This window comes from Rhinolophus sinicus, chromosome 3 (assembly GCF_057876585.1).
Source record: "Rhinolophus sinicus isolate RSI-liver-muscle chromosome 3, RSI-T2T, whole genome shotgun sequence".
NCBI lineage: Eukaryota > Metazoa > Chordata > Mammalia > Chiroptera > Rhinolophidae > Rhinolophus > Rhinolophus sinicus.
The window spans coordinates 88,256,307-88,271,370 of NC_142503.1; the positions used below are offsets into that span (position 1 = coordinate 88,256,307).

General features: G+C 40.1%; 1 protein-coding gene across 1 annotated transcript in view; it reads left to right on the forward strand.

The window, feature by feature from the left end:
- CCDC192 (coiled-coil domain containing 192) overlaps positions 1–15,064 on the forward strand; it is a 156,270-nt gene that overhangs the window by 91,704 nt on the left and 49,502 nt on the right. The window contains exon 5 of the mRNA XM_088796920.1: positions 8,888–9,020. Coding sequence (XP_088653046.1) covers positions 8,888–9,020 — 133 coding nt within the window. The remainder of the gene's footprint in view (positions 1–8,887; positions 9,021–15,064) is intronic.

A 15,064-nucleotide genomic window follows, 5' to 3' on the forward strand; every position in this document is an offset into this window, starting at 1 on the left:
ACAAGTGACAAATGCTTCTTTTATTGAATTCTGCGCTTGCATCTCCATCATGCATGCATATAACCTGATTCACATACAGTATCAGATTCCCAAATTAAACTTTTGTTCTAAGGACTATTGAAAATAAATCCAGATATCCTTGTCTCTCCACCTATGAAATGTGGCTTCATGGCATGAACAAGACAGCTTCTCTAAATCACGGAGAAGGACAAGACAAAAATTTCACTGAAGTTATAGCTGGAATGTTGAGTATGAGGAATAAAACTAGATTTAGTTGCAAATATTGCTTAATGTTCAGACCATTTCCCCAGACGCTAAACTACCTCCACAGAGCAGGACTCACACCTTTTAGTACAGAAGTTTTCAGGTGTGGTAAACCACCGCCATTTCTACCATCATCTTTAAAGATTTACGATGTACTTTACATCTCCATTACAAAATAGTCACGGGAATGTAAAGTATAGCATAGGGAATATAGTCAATAATATTGTAATAACTATGTATGGTGTCAGGTGGGTATTAGACTTATCAGGGGGAATCATTTGGTAAGTTATATAAATGTCTAACCACTATACATTTCAGCTGTACATAAACCTGAAACCAATATAATATTGAAAGTCAACTGTAATTGAAAATAATTTTTTTTTAATTAAAACAAAAAACAACAGGCTTTTGGTATATGTTGCCTCGGTACTTAAGGACGGAACTGTAGGAAAACCCTGGTGGAGAAATTAAGCTAATAATTGTCAGATTGTAAGATTTTAGCTAAGAAAAGCAAAGGATGATTTTGTTGCAGTATTGGAAACATGACTGTCTTGTCATCAAATGGACACAGACTATAATGTCACCAATACTAGATAAAATGTCATATATCACACATGCATCATCAGTGCACATTCATAAGGAGGAATGAATGTGAACAAAATTAGGGAGGGAGTTACAAAATGTCTTTGCAATTAGACCCCCAAAGTACAGAAGTTCTTGGGCAAATGAATTTTAAGGTAGTTCAGTTTTGATCATTGGGTTTTAACTATAGTAGTGAAGTCTGTAGGTTTCTAATTTAGTTGAATATCAACTGCTTTCTTTGCTTTGTACCTATAGCATCTTGAGAAACTTGGTTTTCCCAACTGAAAGCCAAGACACAGTCTTATTGGCAGCTGTTGTCCCCTCTTAGTCTTTTTGTACAATATGATTTCTTCTTTATTACAGCGGATACCTGAGAAGGAACTGAGAAGAGGAAAATCAAGAAAAGAGAACTTTTAGGGTAGCAATAACAACTGAATTATTAAATATCATCTGACGTTCTAGATAAAACTATTTGGTCTCAGCATATGGAGACCATATATCACTGATTCTATAACCTGCTAGTACTAGATGCTTGTGACTTCCCACCTTTTACTTCATTAACTTACTCTATCCACTTGAATTTATATTGCCCAATTAGTTTAACATGTAAGTGAATCTTCCTTTTCAAGTAAGAGTCAAAAAGGCAGATCACATCGTCAGCTAGGAGTAAAGTTCGATGCTTTAATTTCTGATGGTTTCTCCCTATGCATTTCACTGTTCTTAGTCAAATTAACTGTCAAACGTTGCTTGCAATGAACCCAGCTAGAAATTTTTAATTTCTTAGGGGAAAATTTGACTTGATATTCTTGACCTTTATGAAACTACTTTTGTTTCCAGGCATATACCAGATCAAAGCAATTAAAAAATTAAAGAATTGACAAATTACTGATGTAATTGCAGCTTACAATATTCAGCTAACAGATATTACTGTAAAGCCCTATGCTCAATAATTCATTGCCAAGAACCACTGGCTCAGAAGTTCTACTTATAAAGAATAAAGATCCTAAAACAATAATGGCAGTAACAATACAAACTAATATGCCACTCGGCAATTTACAAAATATCCACCCATATATTCACCCTCTTAATTTTTAACACCGTAAATATTTTTTTATATGAGATTAGGTCCATTTCACTTTAGACTTAAAAATTTCTGCTGTAAAGTTGTTTCAACTCTGCATTAAGAAAGCGGCAGTTTTTATAAACATTGTATTTCATGGGAACATAACACATATTACAGAAAACTTTCCACTTCCTCTGCTTTCTCTAATTTATCTCATACACTGTCTACTTCAGGCTAAATGAGAATCATTTCTCTTCTTACGATCATTTTCCTTTTCTCTGCTTAGATTTCTTTATCATTTATTAAGTGGTTTTAAGGCCGGCTCTTATACTCACTGAGCCTATATCCCCTTTAATCTCCCTGTTTTTAGGGCAGAGCGGAGCGTCTGAAGGAGAGTGACATTTACTGGGAAACCTAACTGGGAAAGTTAGGTTTTCTTTACCACTAGAAAACCCTTCAAGGTGGTGTAAGCAACTTGGTGCTTCAGAGAATCTCAGTTTTCCAGTTCTCAAACACATGCCTTTGCTTTTTGATTCAAGATAAGTCACAGATGGCCAATAGCTGCCAGTTTCCTCCCAGAAGGCAGCCTCAGTCAAGTTCACAAGGAGTGATGGGCACAAAAGAAAAACAAACAATATCCGCCCAATTATAAAGTTCTTGTGAAGGAAAAGCTCATTATTTTCTATGATCATGTTACAGGAGCTTAGCAGCACTTTTACGAGGCAGATATGGGAATTCTTTCTTGCCACCTGTATATTCTGTCCTCTCTGGTTTCTGTTTTCTTCTGCCTACGTCACTTCTGGCTGTTTGCCAGTGACACGAACACTTGTCGAGGTGGGGCTGAGAAACTGAAATTGCTTCATATACAGCTTTAGCCCTTTGGGCTCTCTCTATCCCCCAGGGAGGATTGGAGTGCAAAACAGCTTCCTATTAGGCTATTAGGTGTGACAATGCACTTCTTTCCCAGTTCTCAGGGTGTGATTTGAGATTGTAAGACCAAAAAATACATTTGGCTTTAGCAGGAACTGACTACATTTTCATTTCAGAAGCCCTATTGAACCCTCGGTTTTGTTCTGTGCTGTGCTGTGTGTTCTGTGCCAATCATATGAAAACTTATTTATTGCACTGTAAGTCCTTCCTTTCTTGAAAATCTCGGTTGTCAGCCTGATTCATGTTTACTGGATGAGAATGATGAGGCAGAGTTACACTCACTCACAAAAGAGCATACAAGCAGTGTCCCTTAATCTCAGAAATGGGCTCGTTTGACTGAGCACCGATACTCTAAAGCTATATGAAGGCAAGTTGGCTGGTAAACATTGATCCAGCTTATTTCTTTGAACTTGGCAGGATCTCAATTACCTAAAGACTCTTCATTCTTTCCAATGTAACCCCAGTATGCACTATATAGAGTAACCTGAGGCCAGTCCTTGGTTCTCTGTGTGAAGAAAGCTTTAAGGAAAGGCTGCCTGCCTAAATAACTACTGTTTTTGACATCAGGGTCTTAGACCTCAGGGATCTTAGCTACTGCTCCAGGTTCCAATCATGTATCCGTACCACTGCCCTTCAGCTCTGACGGTCAAGGAAAAACATGATATAGTGGAAAAAAACCCAGTGAGATGGGGAGTCGGGAAAACCTGGCTTTGAGTCCCACTTCTTGCAGTTTTATTAGCTGTGACTTTGAGCAACTCATCAATGTAGGTGAAGGAGTGTGAAGCCAGGTGCAGCCCAGGGTGATAGAATCCCCAAATCAAGGGTCTGCCACCGAGAAGGAAGGAACACACAGGCACATATTAGCCATCCCTGGACTTTTAAAATACTCTCTAGGATAGTATAAATATAAAACAAGAGATGCGAAACTGATTTTTTAAGCCAAGTTGTATTCAAATGCTATGATCAGTTGTATCCGGTTCATTGTTACTGATGGTCTATTAGAAGGGAAATGAAAGGAGAAACGTGCTTCTACCTTCTGTATTCAAACCAAATTCTCTTGTGCGTTATTGGTAGCATTCTCCGTGGGCCTCTGGAGATAAAACCCATTTTTTTTCTGTATGTTCTCTAAGTGAATGAAGGAGGGCTGACGGGTGCAGATTTTAGACAAAGTGGGAAGAAGCCATGTGCTGGCAGTCCCAAGACAGAGATGGCCCAGGAAGCAAAAGGTAGGACCTTAGAATGCTTCTCACATCATTCCAGGTAGGCAGCCAAGCGCTTTGCCTAGGCATCGGGCCAGCTCTGGCAGGAGGTTGGGTTAAGGCGATTTGCGTGTCTGTTTTTAGGACATTCAGTTGGTCTACCCATACCAAACGAAGAGGAGATCAGTGCAGTCATGCAGAGAACTTAATTTAGGGAGAAAAAGAGGAGGAAGAGGAAAAGGAGGAGGGGGAAGAGATGGAAGGGGAAGAAGACAAATTGCTTGCTTTCCATGAAGTACAATTTTTATTTTCTGTAAAGTGTGACAAAGACATCTTTAGAAAAAATACTTTAGTGTTTTGGTGGAGGGTTGAGAGTTCCCCTGGTGTGTTTCAAGGAATCATAATAACAAGAACAGAAACGCGTATCTACTACATTGCAAACATTGTCCTGGGTACTGTCATTTATGTGTCATGTCATTTAACCCCACAAGCTCTATGACATGAGATCTAGGGTCTGGAATGTCCTGTGCGTGACCCAATTTCTCAGGGCCAATAACTGACACAGCCTAGCCTTAGAATCTGAGGCTATGATTCAAAGTATGCGGAAAGACCAAGAAATTTTAAACAGTGCTGGCAACGCTGTGTTGAAATTCTTCTATAAATAGTTCCTTGATTATTTCTAATTCCCATTGACTTGGTATAAATGCAAGCTATTCAGCAATGTGATACAGATAGATGTTTCCTTTTCAAAATATTGTACAAATACATGATTTCCTCCTTCTGTCTACCATGTAGGAGAAGTAGGAAAAGAGCAAGGTAATAGGAATTTACCTCTAAGCTATAAAGCTTTCCTATCTTTGCAGTAATCACCAAGGGGAACTCCTAGTTACTAAGGAGACCATAACAGACTCCATTAGATTCAAGTACAACACTTTGGTTGCTGGGCTAGTGAATGTCAAAAAAGCAAAGGAAAATATTATCATTGTTGAAACCATTTGATGTCTATGACTAATAAAAAACATGTTGGCAAACTGAATTTTTAGAACTGCCCAATGGACTTGGTTAGAGCTATGAATTAATAGCACACAACAGATCTGTCTGAAGAAGAAGAAGAAAAAAAAAGACAAAGATGTTAAACTATTTTAAAATTTATCTGAATAACCAAAAGGATCCAACAGAAACCTTAGGCAACCACTCTAGGTCCTTTATTCAATTTTAAAAATTTAAATTTCCCCTCCCCTTTCCCTTATAGCTAAATAATAAAGTTTATACCTTTTGAATCACATTATCCTTGAATTCTAAGGGAACTCCAGGCCTTCTTGGCCTTCTTATCTGATATCTCACAAATACCAGAATTATCCTTAAAGAATCCCTGGCAAACTGTACCCACCTTAGATACAATGAGACCTGAGGTGTCCATTCATGCATGTACTGTTCCCCTTAGGGGCTGGAGGAAGCCAGAGGTAGAAAGACTTGGGGGTAAGCCAGACTTCCCATTACTTCTTGACCCCGGTCCCAGAGGTTACAATGGGCCTGCCTGAAGGTGTTCACACGGTCTCTGCTTGGTCATTCCCAGCGCAGGAGGCCTTTGCCAGGACCTGTCCTATCTGGTTATGTGTGACTGCTGCTCTGATTGTTGGGGACTGCTTTCTAGTGCTGCGCCAAAATCTGCTTCTTTGTATTTGCTACCCATTGTTCTCCATGATATCTCTAGAACAAAGCTGTTTGACTTAACTTCCTCTCTTCTGGAATTAGTCCCTTGGATAACTGAAGGCAACTGTCACGACTCCCCTGTATACTGTCTTCTCCAAACAAAATATTCTCAGTTTCTTTCTCAGACAATAAGGCAAATACACAACTATCATAACAATATAATAAGACACAGAACATACAATCATCATAAGACAAAGAAGAAAAGGTGGTTTGGAAATTAGGGTATGTTTTAAATGAGTTCATTTATTTTTTAATTTAAAATCTGAAATATTTAACTGATACTGAGAAGCACCATCTTTCCACTGAGTTCCTGCCCTCTATCCATCAAGTCATCCTGTCAAAACAGAAAGGTAACTTGATAAGACTTCTTCTTAGTCACACCTTTCCAGCAACTTGTGGTCATCCATCAATTCTCACCAAATCACATTTATTTGTTTGCTTTGGTATATTTACTATCAATGCCTACTTTGAGAAAAGTTTCTAGAGAAGTATTTATCTGCATATGAATAGTTGTGACATGATTACAAAATTTGAATACCATCTATTAAGAATTAAAGAAGGAGGGGACAGAGGAGAAGACAATGTGATGACAGAAGCAGAGATTGGCACGATGTGCTTTGCAGATGAAGGAGGGGCCACCAGCCAAGGAATCTAGGCAGCCACTAGAAGAGTTTAAACCAGGCAGTGGCAGGACACATTGGTCCTTCCCTCCTCCAGGCAACAAGCATCGGGCCAGCCTCCGCCTCACACGGGGCGCAAGGTCGTGGGCCTGCCAATGGCTAGCAGCTCCGTCCCTACCTGGATGGACAAGTTCCACTCAAGATGGGAAGAAGCATGGTGCTTATGTCAACCTTGGGGCCAAATAGCACTTTCCAATCCTATTTTGTTAGAAATAAATTTCATATTTTGATCCCCCCCCACCAAACGAAAATGAACTAAAGGAGGGGCAATGTAAGAAAACTAAATCTTTAGTTCTTCCTCTTCCCGATATTTTATCATGAAAAATTCCAAACATACAAAAAAGTTGAAATAATTTTATAGTAAACACCCCCAAACGTAATAACTGGATAGTATAATTAACATTCTGCTATCTTCAATTTATCACATATCTATCAGTATCCATCAACCCGTCTTACCTTTTTACACATATAAGTGTATGTTGCATTCATCAGTACACCTCATCCCTAACACTTGAGCACACATATCAGTATCCATTCTTTTTTGATACTATTAATTAGTCCTCTGTTCTGAATCCTTCTTGCTATTCTTTTCCTCGTTCCCTCCACTTTCTCAATTTTTACTTCCGTACCCTTCCTCCCACTTTTGGTCCTCAAAGTTCTAAGTGGCAAGAGGAAAGTGTGAAACATCTGAGCCTGCGGCAGTCTTGAAGTAGCATCAGGAAAGGCCAGTGATGACCACGCAAGCCCTCACAGCTGTTACCATCGCAGGCCTGGGATGGACGACGTCCTCATGAACGAGCTGATGCAATTCAATTTACAAGAGAGGGAGGTATAGATTAGCATGACACCTTAATAATTTACTATGAGAAACACAGCTATCAAATACCCAGGCAGGTGCATTTCTTGATCAGCTCAGTCACTCCTTGAGCTAATCTACACGACAAGGACAAATCGTGAAGGGTTTTGGTGAATAGCGACTCAGAGGAGGGAATTATTAGGTTGGTGCAAAAGTAATTGTGGTTTAAAATGTTAAAAATTGCAAACACCGCAATTACTTTAGCACCAACTAACAGAAGATCTTAGTGGCATGAAGCAGAGACCTTATCAACGTTGACGTTTCAACAGCTGGCCAGCACAGGGCCAGACAGACATCGAAGAGGTGCTTCATAATTAGCACAATTATTAAATGCGCATGTGACTACTACCTACCACTGTAGTAGAACTGCCACACAAGCCAGGTATTCAGGTTATGGCTCAGGACACGTCTTGCCCCGACTGTGCTCGGTGAACCCTGCCAAATGCCAGCCCTCCAACTCCCTTTAAGGAAGTTCCATGACTACTACCATTCTCCTTTGAATAATGCATTCTCTTTTTGCTGTATGGCTGTCATTAATTACCCTTTTGTGAAGTCCTAATCTTCCCGCCTTGGTCTGGAAGATAACCTGTTTTTCAAATGGGAAGTCTGTGGCTATCTAATCCCATCTTTGATAACCTGAGTCCACTGGCTTTACTGTGGTAAAAAGGGGAGTGATTCCCTACTGCCCAACTGTACTCCTTTCAAAGACCAGAGAACACCATCTTCCCTGATGAGTGAAAACCATTCCTTTCCCTATCTTGAGATTTATGTCTGATAGGAAATATTAGTGATTTATTTTCTGGGCTTCCTAATTACCAACTCACAAAGACTTGGCAAGGTGAGCTATTCAGTGGGAAGGCAGCGACACACAAGTGACAGTGACACCCTTTTCACAATAGACAATTCCACAGTTGCAGATAAATCCAATTTTGACAAATCAAATTCATTTTGAAATCCATAAAAGGAGCCCTCTAGCTATAAAGTCTCAAGGTGAATCCTTTGGATATGTAACAACTTCTTAATGTGGTTCTTTCAAAGGTTTAGATGTCATAAATCAGATTATTTTACACCGTTTTCCTAACAGAGATACTGTAGTAAATATCCGCAAACAGCAGCATTCTATGGTAGCATCTCATCCCTTAGAATTTATTTGAATGCAACCCATTATGGTGTGAGGGTAAAAAATGATGCAGAATCGAGGCTCTGACTATTTCATGAGTCTACTTACAGATTGGGGGAAAAGATCAGAAACTTTTAGGCATTGGCACCCAGTGGGAAAATGCCAACTGCCAACATGAGTTTTTCTCTAATTGCCTCTATGATAAGCAACCAAAACACAAGTTTCAGATCCAGATAAAAACCCTTCAAGAGGGTAAAAGATACCATGATGCAGAGAGCAGGCTTTGATTGTCAGGGACTCAAATGCTCTGACAGGAGCACACACACTCCGTTTCACAGGCTTCAGACAGGACTCGATCTAGAAAACTGGAGCATTTCATCTAAGCTGGGCTTCAAAGGCCATATTTGTTCACACATCATTAGTCTTTTTATTCCTTGGATGCATCTGTCTCTACTGACAGAAACTCTTATTTTTTTCAAGAAACTAATGCACAAAAGGAAACTGAAAAAGCTCCAAACTGATTTGGCAACAGCTAAGCAGGAGGCGGCCATCACAGTCCTGGAACTCAATGAGGAGATAAAGACTCTACGTGACGGAAAGCCAGCCCCTAGAGGTCAGTATTACCACGTGACAGTTGTACTGGCCTATGGTCCTGGGTGATGTACACAGTTTTATTGGCAACAGAGCAGACAGCAAGGCGACCGTGCCCGGCAGCATACTGGCCCAGCAGCATTCTGACCTGGTCTGACCTCCATGCTGCATGAATGGAGTCAGCACGCGAGTTACTAACTGTAGGCTGGGTTCACTTTCACCGTAAGAGAGGTAGAGAATGAATGAATAAGTTGTTCTTTAAAGGAAAGTCTCTGAAGCTAAAGAGCTGGACTGAAATAGATCTGATAAGTGTCCTTGTACAAGCTGGGTGGCAGTGAGGGAAGGGCAGGGCTTATGAAGGAAGCCCCAAGGCCCCCAGGGATGGGGCTGTGCAGGGCAGCAGGGAGAGGAGCTTGTCTGAAAGTGCAGACAGGCTTATTGACTGAGACAGGCACAAGGAAGGAAGAAATGCGTATTTTAACGATAGACAAATGAGCCAGAAACAAGCACGGGAGGCTAGCGAGGATAACATCTGGGTGGATCAGAAAAATTTTAATAGCCACTTTGGTTTGGATTTTTCAGTCTTCTCTAAGAGACTATAAACACTGGAGAGAGAAAAACAAACAAACAAACAACAACAAAAAAACCCCACCTCAGACTGTCACCATTAGCAATAATATGGGTTAACATTTAATACTATGTGCTTAGGCCTTCGCTAAGTACTGCACGTATATTTAAGTCTCAGAAGTAAGTGCATTTATGCAGAGGCTTAGAGATGCCAATCACCTTGCCCCAGGTTTGCGGCCTGTGAGTGACACCCGGGCAGGCAGCCTCCAGACAGAAATTTACCCTCCCCCTGGTGCCTGGGCAGTTCTCACATAGTCAGGCTGTCCCGGCTCTGCAGCGGTGATATCAAACCACCTTCTTCCGCCTGGTGGATCTCTTGCAAAACTGTGGTTCCCTGGGATAAATGTCTTCCTTTGATGTGGGGCACTCTTGTAAAGCCAGGAACATGCCATTGTTCTTACTCCAGCTTCCTTGATTACTCATAAGTAATTCTGGAAAAAGAGGACTGTGGAAATAAATGGAGGAGGAGGAACAGACGGTGTGGTGGCTTCAGAAAGGGAGACACTCCCATCCGACCACATGGTAAATCTTTTCATATGAGTTTGGTTTTAATTTTCAGTTGTGAAGAGCACTTTCCCGGGGAGGAAATGGCATGTAACAGTCACCTTGAAACATGCTGAAGGTCAATTTTGTTTTCTCTTTCCATGTAACAAAATAAAGATAGTTTATGAATTTGCTTTTACTGCCAGGAAACCTAAAAGAATAAAATCCATTAGAGAATATTATCCATTTAAAGATCTTTATTCTAAAGCATCATAGCCAGATTTCAAATCGGTTGCATAATAAGCTGATAGTGATGGCACAGCACATTGGAGAAAGTTCTCCAGCTCACTTGAGAGAACCTTTCAATTTCTCCACTGTATTTTTAATCTAATAGAAAAAAAGATATTATTGCAAGGTATCTAATTCTCATTACTCTTATTAAAAAAATGTAATATCATTTGCTAATGACAATTTTGTCCCTTTGGTATACTGATAGATCAAAATTAAAAATAATACTGAGGTACCAGGACTCTAATGGTTTGGGAGAGAATAGAAAATATTAAATCCCACCTTTCCCTCTTTGCCCATTTTTTCTCTATATTTCTGTTTAAAAAACAAACAAGTATAGATTAAAAAAAACAAAAACAAACAAACAACAACAAAAAAACCCTAATGTGTTATGAACAGACATAAATTTAAATAAAGCCAGGTTTTCCAAGGTCAATTATAGTTGAAAACAGTGACTCCCTTTTGGACCTACATGTGGCTTCTCTTATTTGGTGGAGAAACTGTGTCAGTAGACTGACATATAGGACTCAGGCCTTAAGTCAAATATTTGTACATTCTTACTCTCCCATGGGTCCCATGCAACCTCACCCTGAATTCAATAGCCTGGGAGACTGTCATGGCCATTGTGGGCGCAGAGTAATATTAGCTCTCTTTCTCAGAGACTTTGTCACCTTGCCCCTCCTTGACTTGAAAGTCAAGTCTGAAAAGATGTCAGTAACTTTAACACACAAAGACCCCCATTTAACCACAGAACAATTAGGGTTGACCCACCTCCCACACACATTCCTCCACCAGAAAAACCACCCCTCTCTTTCTAACTTGTGTCCTTTTATAAAATGTTTGTTTTCAGTTCTCAAACATTTGTTTACAGATGACAGATGCCCCAGTCATAATAGCTTAAGGAGAAAGGGTGATTTATTGGCACAAGTATAAACAAACTAAGAAAGGGCATGCCATTAGTCTTGGAGTCCGGTGGATTCAGGGTATCACATATCACTCTGTGTCTCTCATCTCTGCTTCTCTCTGCATTGAGACTTCATTCTTTCAAGCAGGATGTCAGAAGAGACTGGAAACATGGCCAAAAGCAGCTATGGGCTGCCCTCTTTATCTGTCCTCCAGAAAAGAAAGGAAGCATTTTCCCATCAGCTCCAGTGAGAAAAAGTACATGAAAGAAGCCTGTCCTGGCTTGGATAGTCTACATGAGCCAATCCTTGTGGCCAGGGGGAGGGTGCTACAGTTGCACAAGTTTCAGTCAAGGGGGGGGTAAAGGGAAATAAGGCTGGAGAAGAAGAATGTTCTGACTGGTAGCTCCCACCAGAAGCAACGCCGGATTGGGAGAAAAGCACTTCCTTAAAGGAAGGTATAGCCCATTACTGGAAAGAAAGTGAAGGATAAAACCAACATGTCTAGTACACTCTCAGCTAGTGGTCAAGTTAAAATACAGCGGATGCTTAATGAGTCATCCATTCATGAATATTTGTACTTTTAAAGTAAATTTTTCTTGGATTTACTTCTTCATAATCCAAGAAATAAATGTTCAATGGTATAATTTCAGATCCCAGAATATAGTGAGAGTGAACCACTTTGAGAAAGGATTTCCCTTCCAGCCTCCATCAAGTGATATCATAGTCACCTACTCTGAAGGCCCGCCTTATTATTGAGATAGGTTAACTAGCATGTCACTAGGTAGACAGAGATGTCCCTGGTGGAATAAACAAAGACAGCCATATCCTACAACCAGGTTTTGAAATCACTTCTTTACTCCAGGACAAAATGTAACAACACCTTGAGGTTAATCATAAAATTCCTTTTGGCCTGACAAACGGAGCCTATCTGATAGATAAGAGTGGGTTATGTTGCTAATTCCTTCAGGATGGACAAGCAGAACAAACCTGATAGACAAATTTCATTAGAAGGTGCCAGCTCCCCTTCCCCAAACAGGCAAGGGAAGGTATAAAAGTAAGAGCTTCTGCCTCAGTCACTGGGCACCCCCATTCAGGACCCTCTCCCGCTTGGGAGCTCTGACCCTTTGCTTTCAATAAACTCTCCTCTTTTTAAAACTCTTTGCCTCTCCTGGGTCCGTGTGTTTCCATTCTTTGGTCTCATGAGACATGATGTCGGCACTCACTTAAAAGTCCGCTACATCATTTGGGGACTCACAGCGACATAGTCCTACTTCATTGTGACAATTGAAGTGGCAAAAGGGGGAAAAAGTGTTGGCTCTAAATAACACGTCAACTGGATTAACATAAAGCTACTTCTCTGCTGTAGTTACAAATCGATGCCTACAGTTCTAACCAGCAGATGACTGAGATATTTCCAAATAAATTTTACCCAAATGTGCAATTTTTTTTTTCTTGTTTGGTTCATTTTCTAAGTAAGGCTATTCAGTCTTCTGATCAGAAGGAAGTTCTAGAATATTAGGAATACTTTTAAATACTTTCATAACATTGATGAAACAGTGAGCTACCAAACTTTTTTTTTCACATAAGCACAATAAACTATTTCATTGGCTATGTACTTAAATTACTTCCAAGGAAATACATGATTTAAGTCAATGGAAAGTTCAACTGAAAAGAAAAACACCTTTATTATAAAACTGACACAGCAGGAAACTTACTTACAGCCTGAGTGTTGTTTGTTGATTTTATTTTGTACAAATAATCACAGCCCAGGGCAGATTCCTTCCCTCATTTCCACAGTTTGTACCTGAAGTCCTTACAGCTTTATTTACTAGCAGATTCAATGAAATGCCTATTGTACCCCTTCAAAGCTTGAGACCATCTTTTGATAAACCTTAGTACGCAGGAACTGCAGGTTAAATTTCAAAACAATCTTTGCTTCCTTTGGCTTACGAGGACAAAGTTACTTTGCAGAAGACCTTACTGACTAAGTCCCTTTGTTGGTGCATAAGCATGGAGTCTCTTGCCGCAATGAAAGCTCCTGTTGGACCAGAACATCAGGGACAGGTTTACAGATTTCCAGCTCGCAGAATTCCAGTAGCAGAATGCACACATCCGGATTTTATTTTATTTTATTTTAAATCATTTCCCTTAATATGCACAGCTAGTATACCAAATAAGGCACCTAACCCGAACACGCAGGTTCCCATGGTCCCAGGGAAAGCCCACAGGACAACTTTGAAGTCATTTCTGTTTTACTCCCGTTAAGAAGACATTCCCAGGTAATGCAGGTACAACCTGGGGCAGGCTTACCCAGGACTCAATGTCTGATTAGAGCCAGCCATATTTGAGAGGAGGCTTGTATAATAATAGGATTGACATCAGTAAACTTCAGTGACACAAGACCTTTTTTAAACATTATCCCATGAATTTTAAGAATCAGACTGCTGCTGTCCTATATTCTTAAGAAAGTCAGGAGAGACATCTCTTTGCCAATACCCCAAAGCCAATTCTAATCAACATTTTCAAGAGTATCTTTTATCAAGATGTTCACCCCCAGGCACTCAGCCCAGACTTTCTCTCCCTCTTTTTATCTCTCCTCCTGCAGACTTCCTCAAGATTAAAGCTCCCATTGCAGCCAGGTGTTAAGAAAACAGGGATTTGAGGGTGATGAAAATGTTCTAGAATTAGACAGTGACATTGGTTCCTTAACATTGTTAATACAGTAAAACTACTGAACTGTACACTTTAAAATTATTAACATGGTGAATTTTATGTGCTGTGAATTTTATCTCAATTAGGAAAAAAAGGTTATTAAAACAATATTCTCACTAAGATGTAATGACTAACACCCTGTCAAGCGTAAGTGTATTTTAATGAGAGTGCTTTGGGCCTAAATAAAATCTTGACTTGGTGGAATTCCAAGCATTTAGAGAGAGAGGTCATATTAATATTTATTGGAGTAAGGCCAGTCTTAAATAGTTGTGCATTTGTGTCTAGGTTGTTTGGACAATGCCATCCTTTCCTTTTCTACTTTCTCTTAGCCCAGCTCTTTGAAAGGCTTCTATTCCCCACACCAGGAACCAATCACTTGACCGACAGTTCTACACACAGCACCTTTCTCCACTAAACACAGATATTTATTTTGCCAGTCTACCTAGAGTTGCCTAAGAAAGGAACAAGGAAGGCCCTGGGATCTCACTGTTTCAACTGCTGGTCTTTTGTCAAAAAGCACTTGCTCACCACCCATGTCTTCTGCATGAGGCTCAGTCGGATATTTAGTCAGGACACAAGCGGACAGCCTGTACTCCTGCTGCTGCCAAGAGTGTTATCGCCTTGACAGAAAGTGACAAGAAGTTTAGGAAAACAAAAGGTGGAGATTCCCCAACACACACACACACACACACACACACACACACACACACACACACACTCTACCATCCCAACATCTGCAGAAAAGGGTTTTCTTTGAACCATTCACTGAATCCTCAGAGACAGAAACTATTTCAAGATGGGATATTTTACATTTAAATCAATAAACACCAGCAATTAACAATAAGGAAAATGAGAGAAGATAGGAGTGATAACCTCAAAGTGTGCTTTTTAAGTATAACAAGTCCCTAAGGGATTTTAATATTTACCTCATAGAAATAGCACATTTTTATCTTTATAATCTCTAGGTCTCACTCAGAGATTGCCTGTCAGATGGTCTTATCCTTTGTCCACTGAAGTCTTCCTGCAATAGAGATGCTTTCTGAAACAGAAC